Source organism: Coffea eugenioides, chromosome 1 (genome assembly GCF_003713205.1).
Source record: "Coffea eugenioides isolate CCC68of chromosome 1, Ceug_1.0, whole genome shotgun sequence".
In the NCBI taxonomy this organism is placed as follows: Eukaryota; Viridiplantae; Streptophyta; class Magnoliopsida; order Gentianales; family Rubiaceae; genus Coffea; species Coffea eugenioides.
In genome coordinates this window covers 44,511,938-44,521,464 of record NC_040035.1, presented here as the reverse complement: position 1 = coordinate 44,521,464, position 9,527 = coordinate 44,511,938, and the positions used below count along the sequence as shown (strand labels likewise).

General features: G+C 49.7%; 2 protein-coding genes across 2 annotated transcripts; both read left to right on the top strand.

Annotated features, from left to right (window-relative positions):
* The first annotated feature begins 4,082 nt into the window (after window positions 1-4,082).
* On the top strand, window positions 4,083-4,988 carry LOC113773368. Its single transcript, XM_027318000.1, has one exon. It carries the CDS (start codon window positions 4,083-4,085, stop codon window positions 4,986-4,988), a length of 906 nt encoding a protein of 301 aa, XP_027173801.1.
* A 2,317-nt stretch (window positions 4,989-7,305) lies between these two features.
* Window positions 7,306-8,571, top strand: LOC113773352. Its single transcript, XM_027317981.1, has one exon. It carries the CDS (start codon window positions 7,306-7,308, stop codon window positions 8,569-8,571), a length of 1,266 nt encoding a protein of 421 aa, XP_027173782.1.
* The last annotated feature ends 956 nt before the right edge of the window (window positions 8,572-9,527 follow it).

Sequence of the window (9,527 nt, the reverse complement as noted above, 5' to 3'; positions counted from 1 at the left end):
CAAAACCCTAAACCCTAAACACTAAACACTAAACCCTAAACCCTAAACTCTAAACCCTAAACACTAAACACTAAACCCTAAACCTAAAAACCCTAATCCCTAATCCCTAAAGCCTAAAGCCTAAACCCTAAAACCCTAAACCCTAAACCCTAAAGATCAGCGGGCCGCCTGCCCAGCTCTCGCCGGGACTCAGTCGTTCACTACAATCCTCAAATATATTACAATATACATCTCAAATACACATCACATGGTCCACAATTATACATCCAAGTCTCCAATAATTACATGTCACAAAAGCAGCGGAAACAATTCTCAACTATACATAAAATGATTCCAAATCAAAACTGTACAAAACATAGGCCATCCAATCACGTGCACAAGTACTATAAGTCCTTCCTTCGCCTTGAGCCCTGTGGAGGGGAATAAATTATTTTTGGGGTGAGCTAGAAGCTCAGCGAGTAACCAGCAAAATCATTAAGCAAATATATTTCACAATGTGGCATTTCGATGATTTTGATGCTGTCATGATTCAGAGATCAAATGTCCGTTTAGTGCTCTCGTGAGCCAGTGAAATCATTGCACTAGAACACCCAACGCTCAAATAGATCATAACACACGAACAGAGAGAGGAAGCCCCTTTTTGAGCTCCAGATAACCATGAACATGAACCACAAACAGAATGGAGACGTTGGTGTCCAGCACAAGACTTTCCCAGAACTCATTGAAGCCAAAATCATATCATGAATTCACATGCAAGCACGCATGAGATGCAATCGAATAAATAATGCAAGAAATATTTCACAAGTACTTTGGAAATAGTTTAGGGTCACTCACCTCCACGGCTCTGAAACCATCCATCATATTGCATTACTTCACTCAAGTCCAAGCCCTAAAGCACAAACGCAAAGCAATCAAGCCCATTCCAAATTCGGACAGCATTTCCCCTGAATTTTCTTACTTTTCCAGCCACCACGGCTTCATTATATCCTCAGCCAGTCCCAAAGGTACACACACAACAACAAGTTCATCCAATAGCCATTCAGCAAGCTCCAAGTAGTACTCGTACAAGTCAAGCTAGGGAAAAGTCCGGAAATGAAAGTTAAGCTCAAAACTAGAAAAAACAGTTTTGACGTCCTTTTGCGGTAATGGCACAAAAGGTACTATGAGTATCGGATGGAGGTCCAAGACCCACCGTTTCGAAGCTAAGAACCAGGGATACAACAATGTAGAAGGCCTCTCAGTCCAAATCCTAGCACAACTAGGTCAAAAATGCAGAAAACCCAGCCAGAACCTCAATTGCAGGTTCCCAAATCACACAAAACTGTAATACGTCTATCTCAGCCTACACAGGTCCAATTGCATTGATTCCAAAGGCACATGAAAGCTAAGATATCCATATACATTTCATCAGAAGACCTCAACACCCAAATCCAAAACAATTCCAGTCAAAACAACCCATTTCAGACGCAGTTCTAACATCCTGATGAACCCAGAACAGCAATAGTAATTTCGGCTTATCTCATTCTACACTAATTCAATTGACCTGAAATTTTACAGGAACCCTTAAAACATCAATACCTACAACTTTCATGTTTTGAACCAAGGCCAATTCGGCCTCTATCTAGGACCAAAAATTTCGGACAGAATGAAGAACCAAGAACCCTAATTTTCCAGATTTCTTCCAAAACAGAAATTAATTGCAATCTTCAACTTTTTCCACCTCATAGAGTCCCTAAACATCATTTCCAATCATCATAGATAGCCACACAATCATGGTTATATTAAAACAGAAAATTCCCCAAAAATAATAAAACTTCATTATTTCAACCACAAATCAAGAATCAATCCATAAACTTGCATCTTATACAACCACTAAGCATGCTTTAAGCATCAATTAAAGGAGGAGGGTGGTTCTTCACAACTTACCTTTAAAACAAGAGAGAGAGAGCTATGGGTCACCTTAACTTTCCAAACAACTTCACACACCAACTCACAATCACTACTTGAAGAGGTTTTATGGAAGGAATTCAAGATTAAACGGTTAGTTTGTGAGATTGGACAAGATTGGAGCAAGAAACTTGGAAGCTTTTCTTTCTTTTCTTGTAAGAAGAGGTTCAGCCAAGCTTGAAGGAAAAATGGAAGATTTTTGGTCAATTTTGATATTAATTTGGTAAAGGCATGAATAGTGGTCAAATGGCAAGACTAACTCTTATGGTGACACTTGTCACCTTTAGGTTTAAAACTTATCTTTTTGTCTCTCCAATACAAATATCTTAACACTTTGTAAAATAATATCACTTAATACAAAATTCCAACAAGTTGTCAAAAATATAATGCATTTACCGCACTTGCGGGTCCCACGTTCAAAATACGCTTTTAATTTCTCAAAAACTAACCGATACTAGAAAAATCATTTTCAAACTATCTTTGCTCATAAATTTTATCTGGGGAATTTTTTTAATAAAGAAAATGTAGAAAGGCGGGCAAGTAAATAAAATAAACCCTAGAAAATTAGAAAATTTCCGGGTTCTCAAACTCATTTTTTTCTTCGGGGCGTCACACTCAGGATGAGATTAGTTTAGCATTCAGGCTATAATTGTTGCTTCTAGGCATCATAGTGGGAATAACAAATTATCTAACGTGATCATTTGTTGAGACTTAGATTCCGAATTTTCTTTGGACTGGCTTCATGGAATCATTTATGCATATGGTTTGAGGTAAGTGACCCTATTACTAACCAGTATTTTCTTAAACGTATAAATTATTTATGCTAAAAGACATTTTGGGAATTTTTAAAGTTGTGTATTTTATGAAATATATTGTTTGTCTGTGCTTTTTTCATGAAAATTGATCAAGTATGTGATTATTTGTTGATCTGAAATTATCTGCGATTCGTGAAATGTTTGGATCAATTATGGCTTAATTTTAAATTTGTCAATTCAAAGGTTAGTTGATTTGAGAATATGTTGTGTGTGTGTTGTGAGTTGGCCATTTCGGAACTAGTTATGGAAACCGAGCTATAACAGGGTTAAGTATATAGTCATGACCCGAGTTGGAGGGGTAAAGTCTAATCCGTAACCCAAGTTATGGGGGTTGAGCTTGGCTCATGACCCAGTTTGCTTTGCGTGATTAACTAGTGTTTAGTGTGTCTAACTGGGTGTTTAACATAAGGTCTAATTACTTAGATCATGGTTGTGTGATAGTATAAATTTTTGCTCTTGCAGAAGACCCGTCCTGGGCCGAGACACGTGGCAGCCCAAGAGGGCCAGAGTTGGGCTTGGACCTCAGGCCCATGGGAACCATCCTGGGGCACACCGCCGCTATGGCTCCGAAGGGCTCCAGAGAACAATCCCGCAGAGGGCGGGGAGGATCCCCCTCAGCGCGAGACTGAGACTATTCTGGGCAGGTCCCGAAACGTACGGAGGTCGCACTCACAAGCAGGTATAAATGGTAACGCACATCCACTGCATAAGGTACACTCACTGTTGGCAGATCACCCCCGACTGTTTTACTTCTCGAGAATTTCACTCACCGGTAGACTAACTTGACCGTCGGAGTGCCCCCAGGGACAACCTCGGAGCTCCCCTGCTAGTCACCCTATAGACCTCTTCTTGTTTGTTTTGCAGGGTTTGGACACGCTTTTCTCATCAGCACGCCGAGCTCAGTAGGTCAGCTCGGTCCGGGGAAGCTTTGCGCTTCTTCAGTTGGCGCCGGCAACGGGAATGAAAGGTAAGTATAGTTGTGTTGATGGCGAGAACGCACTCCAAGCGAACCATTGAGAACATCGATCCTGGAGCCAGCGAGGGGTCCCGGCGAAGGGAGACCGAGGCGGCTCGGGACGCTGGGGGCTCAGCCCTTTCGGGGGAACGGAGACAGTAGATCCTTCAGTTCGTGACGGAGAACCTCCCCATGTTGGAAGACATGGTCCGACAGGCGAACGAGGGGGGTGAAGCCGGGGGCGCACAAACCTCTAAGGCGAAGGGGAAGCAGAAGAAATCACCTCCCATTCCCTCAGAGGATGAGTCACGAGACCAGCCCCCCAGAAGGAAGCGGCCACGGACTCCCCCTCGACACGAGCCTCGATGGTCGAAGACAGCGAGAGGTGTTCCCGTGACTGGTCCGCTGGGGGCCGACCGAGAAATCCTTCCCCGTGGAAACCTGCGCGGAACGAGCCTGAACGCTCCCCCGACCGATCTGTCAAGAGCCGACCACGCAATCTCCCCCAGTGGAAACCTGTCCGGGACGAATTCGAACAAATTTTGCGGCTGCAATTGTACGAGGACAATTACGCAGCCTCGCCATTTACCCACGGGATAGAGGATTACCCGCTACCCTGGAGATTCAAGATCCCGAACATCGAGTTGTGTGACGCTTCGACCGACCCGGAGGACCACTTCTCGGTCTTCCTCACGCACATGCGTCTGCAAACAGTTGCGGATGAGATCCGTTGCAAGACCTTCCCCATGTTCCTGAAGGGGAGGGCCCGGCTCTGGTTCCAGGGTCTGGCACCGGGATCCATCCGAAGTTTTCCTGAACTGGCCAGGCAGTTCGTCGCCCAGTTCGTCTCTTCGAAGACTTACTCAAAGAACGCGGCTCACCTGATGGCAATCATGCAGAAGCCGGACGAGTCCCTGAGGAATTTCATGGCCCGCTTCAACACGGAAAGCCTGCAGATCAAGGACAAGGATGAAAAGGTGGTGATGGCCACCTTCATGAATGGGTTCAGGGCAGAGGAGCTCTTCTACAAGCTGGCCGAGAAGCCTCCCGGAGATCTGGAGGAGCTCTTGACCAGGGCGCACGCAACCGCTAACGCAGAGGAGGCGGCACGCCTGAAGAGGGAGTCGGATCGGGAGCTCGGAGATCGGAGAGGACGGGGAAACCCTCCCGAAACAAGGACGGCCTGGCCAAGAAGAACGTTTTTGACCGACTCTCAAATGAGAAAACCCCCGCTCAACCGCCACTTCCGGAAAAAGGGTACACCCCCCTGAGTCGGCCCAGAGCCCAGATCCTGGCCGTTATGGAGGCGGAGGGCCTAGGGGAACGGCCGCCCAAGATGGGGACACCCCGAAATAAGAGAAACCAGGACCGGTACTGTGCCTTCCACCGTGACGTCGGGCATGACACAGAGGGGTGCTGGGCCCTACGGAGGGAGATCGAGGATCTGATCCAGCGCGGCTTCTTGGGACTGTTTGTGCGGCAAGGTCGACCAGGCCAGGAGCCAGGACGTACCTACCGCGGAGACAAGGTCAAGGGCCAGCGTCGCGACCGCCCTGAGCGGCGTGATATTCCCCGGGAACACTCCCCCGACCAGGACACTCAGAACTTGGCCGGGGTGATTAAAACCATCGCTGGGGGCCCCACGGGAGGAGACAGCAACGCAGTTCGGAAGAATAGGTGACCTCCCCCCGAGGGGGACGATTCCATGAAGTGCCTACGCGTGGACGAAGAGATCACCTTCGGACCGAGGGATGCTGTTCCCCTGGCGTCAGGGAACCACGAGGCCATCGTGATAGACGTCGTAACCAATAACTATCGGGTGAAGAAAGTGTACGTCAACCAAGGAAGCGCGGTTGACATCCTGTTTTACAGGGTGTTCAAGGAGCTCGGCTTGGAAGACGGACAGTTGACCCCGGTTCGGACACCTCTGGTGGGTTTCACCGGGCCACCCATCAACCCGGAGGGAATGATCACCCTGATAGTCACGGTAGGGCAGGCGCCCAAATGCCGGACCATTCCCGTCAACTTCGTGGTGGTCAAACAACAATCCCCGTACAATATGTTCCTTAGTCGGCCCACCTTGAACGCCCTCTGAGCTATTCCTTCTTCGCTCCACCTCAGCGTCAAGTTCCCCACCTCGGGGGGAATAGCCGAGGTACACGGAGATCCAGAGGTGGCCCGAGCTTGCTACCTGGCCATGCTCCGGGGACAAGAGAAGGTGGTCGCCCAGACGACCAGCTTGGAGCCCTACATCCCGGGGGAGGAGGACCAACAGTTGGGCACTCGGGACGAGAACGAGGAGTTCCCCTTGAGAGAGGACAGGCTCGACCAGGTCCTCCGCATCGTTGCGTTGCTGCCTTCCGAGGAGAAGGAGGGGTTGAAGGCCCTACTGAGGGAGTGCTCCTAGGTCTTCGCGTGGACGGTTGAGGACATGCCTGAGATTCCGACTGACCTAGCCATCCACCACCTCAACGTGGATCCCCGCTTCAAACCGGTGAAGCAGAAGAAGAGGAGTTTCGCCCCAGAGAGGAATGAGGTAATCAAGAAGGAGGTCGACAAGCTGTTGGAATCCAAGATCATCTTGGAGGTATATTACCCGGCCTGGCTAGCCAACCCGGTCCTGGTGAAGAAGGAGAACCAATCTTGGAGAATGTGCGTGGATTTCACGGACCTTAATAAAGCCTGTCCAAAGGACTGTGTCCCTTTACCGAGGATTGACAGGTTAGTAGAGTCTACTGTGGGTTTTGACGTTCTGTGTTTCCTGGACGCCTTCAAGGGATACCACCAGATAGAGATGGCTGAAGAGGACCGGGAAAAGACTTCCTTCATCACTGAGGAGGGGACGTACTGTTACCGGACAATGCCGTTTGGGCTAAAAAATGCTGGAGCTACCTACCAGCGCTTGGTCAACAAATTGTTCCAGAATCAGGTCGGCAGGAGTATGGAGGTCTACGTGGACGATATGATTGTCAAGAGCCGAACTAACAGGCAGCTCGCTCCCGACCTGAGGGAAATCTTGAACATCCTGTAGGAGAGCCGGATGCGGCTGAACCCAAAGAAATGCACCTTCGGGGTTAGGTCTGGAAGGTTCCTAGGTTTCTTGGTCTCCCGAGAGGGAATCCAGGCCAATCCGGATAAGGTCCAGGCCATCATGGACATGGCCCCTCCGAGGAACATAAAGGAGGTCCAGCGGCTCACGAAAAGGATGGCCGCCTTGAATAGATTCCTCTCGCGTTCCGCGATGAGGGGGCTATCCTTCTTTCGAATCTTGAAAGCGCCTAAGGACTTTCAGTGGATTGAGGAGTGCCAGAAAGCCTTCACCGACCTGAAGGCACACTTGGCTGAGCAGCCAAATTTGACCGCCCCGGAGCAGGGGGAAACCCTGATCCTATACCTGTCCGCCTGCAACGAGGCTGTTAACGCGGTTTTGGTGGGGGAAGACAGGGGGCTCAGAGGCCAATATATTATGTCAGTCGTGCTTTACAAGGGCCGGAAACGCGGTACACACTGGCATAGAAATTGGTCCTTGCCCTGGTGCACGCCGCCCGAAAACTCCGACCGTACTTCCAGGCCCACAGCATTGTTGTCATGACTGATCAGCCCTTACGACAAATACTCACAAAACCTGAGGTCTCGGGCAGGATGACCAAATGGGCCGTCGAACTGGCCGAGCATGATATCGGCTATCAGCCTCGCACCGCTATCAAAGTTCAGGCCCTGGCGGACTTCCTTGCTGAAGGGGCCAGTTTGTCCGTGGCCGAGCCAAACCCCTCGCGCGAGGAGGTACGGCCGGGGGAGCCGTGGGTACTGTTTATGGACGGGGCCTCGAGCAAGGAAGGGAGTGGAGCCGGCCTACTGCTCACCTCACCCACCGGGGAAGAGCTGACCTACGCACTCAGGTTTGACTTCTCGGCATCCAACAACGAGGCGGAATACGAGGCCTTACTGACTGGATTGCGGATAGCCTACCAGATGGGTATAACTGCGATCAAAGCCCGGAGTGACTCTCAGCTCGTAGTCCACCAAGTCCGCGGAGAGTATGAGGCCAAGGAGGACATCATGAAAAAATACTTGGCTAAGGTACGAGAAGCAATAGCCCTGTTTGATGTTTTTGAAATCGAGCAGGTGCCGAGGTCACAGAACAAGCGCGCAGACGCTCTGTTAAAACTGGCGTCCTCCTCGTTTGCTCACCTGAACAATGAAGACTTGGTGGAGGTAGTCAAGCAAAAAAGTATCGACCAGGTCCAAGTCTTGGCTATAAACAGCCCGGCCTCTTGGATGGCTCCCCTCGTGGACTTCCTCTGCTCGGGTGTCCTCCCCGAGGACAAAATCGAGACCCGACGACTCCAGCTTGTGGCTGCCAAGTATGCCTACGCCGGGGGGACCCTCTACAGGAGGTCGTACTTGTCTCCCTGGTTAAAGTGCGTAATTCCCGAGGAAGGTGACTATGTCCTCGGAGAAGTTCATGAAGGCTTATGCGCGGCGCATGTGAGATCTCGGGTGTTGGCCAAAAAGTGCCTGCTCGTAGGCTACTATTGGCCCTCAGTGTTTCGGAATGCCGCGGCGCTAGTTCAGCAATGCCGAGCTTGTCAGGTGCACGCCCCGCTGCGTCACCAGCCAACTCAGGAGATGGTCCCCATCCACAGTCCTTGGCCCTTTACCCAGTGGGGCATAGACCTTCTGGGGCCTTTTCCCCGAGTTCTCGGGAGATACGAACAACTTGTGGTAGCCATCGACTACTTCAAAATGGATGGAAGCGGAGCCTCTAGCCACTATCTCTGGAAGAGCAGTTCAGAAATTCTTCTGGAAGAACATAGTTTGCCGCTTCGGGATTCCGCAAGTCTTGATATCTAACAATAGGCGACAGTTCGCTGAAAACCCCTTCAGGAGCTGGTGCGCCGAGCTCAAGATCAGCCAGCACTTCACGTCGGTCGGTCATCCCCAGGCCAACGGCCAAATGGAGAACGTTAACCGAACCCTTTTACAAGGACTAAAGACTAGGTTGGAACTGGCCCAGTCTAACTGGCTAGAAGAACTTTCTAGCGTCCTCTGGGCTTACCGAACTACGCCGAGGACAGCCACTCATGAGACCCCTTTTTCACTGATTTATGGGGCGGAAGCGGTGGTGCCAGCAGAGATCGGTCTCCCATCACCTCGGACACAGAACTTCGTTGCGGCAACCAATGAAGAGGAACTGCGGTGTAACTTGGACATGCTGGAGGCCAAACGCGAGGAGGCGGCGATACGGATGGCTAAGTACAAAGGTCAACTTGCCCGCTATCATAACGCGAAGGTGAGGAATACGCAGTACCGGCCGGGAGACCTCATCTTAAGAAAGAACTCAGTTAGTCGAGCTCATAGTTCCAACAAGCTCGATCCGAATTGGGAGGGGCCGTACAAAGTTCTAGAGGCGATACCGGTCGGGTGATATGGTGACCCTGGGTGTGAACGTTGGTATACTCGAGTATTACCTTGTAGGTTGGTGGAGCTTGGCCAATGTCCAGGAGGAGGTGAATGAAATGAACGATCGAACGAGGGGTTTACTTACAAAAATGCATTTTCAAATGATTGGACGAATAAGGGGAATGACAGGAGAACGAACGAACGAACGAACGAACAAATGGCTCCCTGTGAGCCCGTATCCTTTTAATGTATGTGTTATTATCGCTTTCCATTGTAAATGTTTCTTGAATTATTGATTATCGATGGTTAATGTATTGGCTTTGTTGTTGAAAATATGTTCGGAACCTCACTGAGCTTTTAGCTCACCCCTTTAGTTTTGTTTTCCTTAACAGGGGGATGCGAGCAAG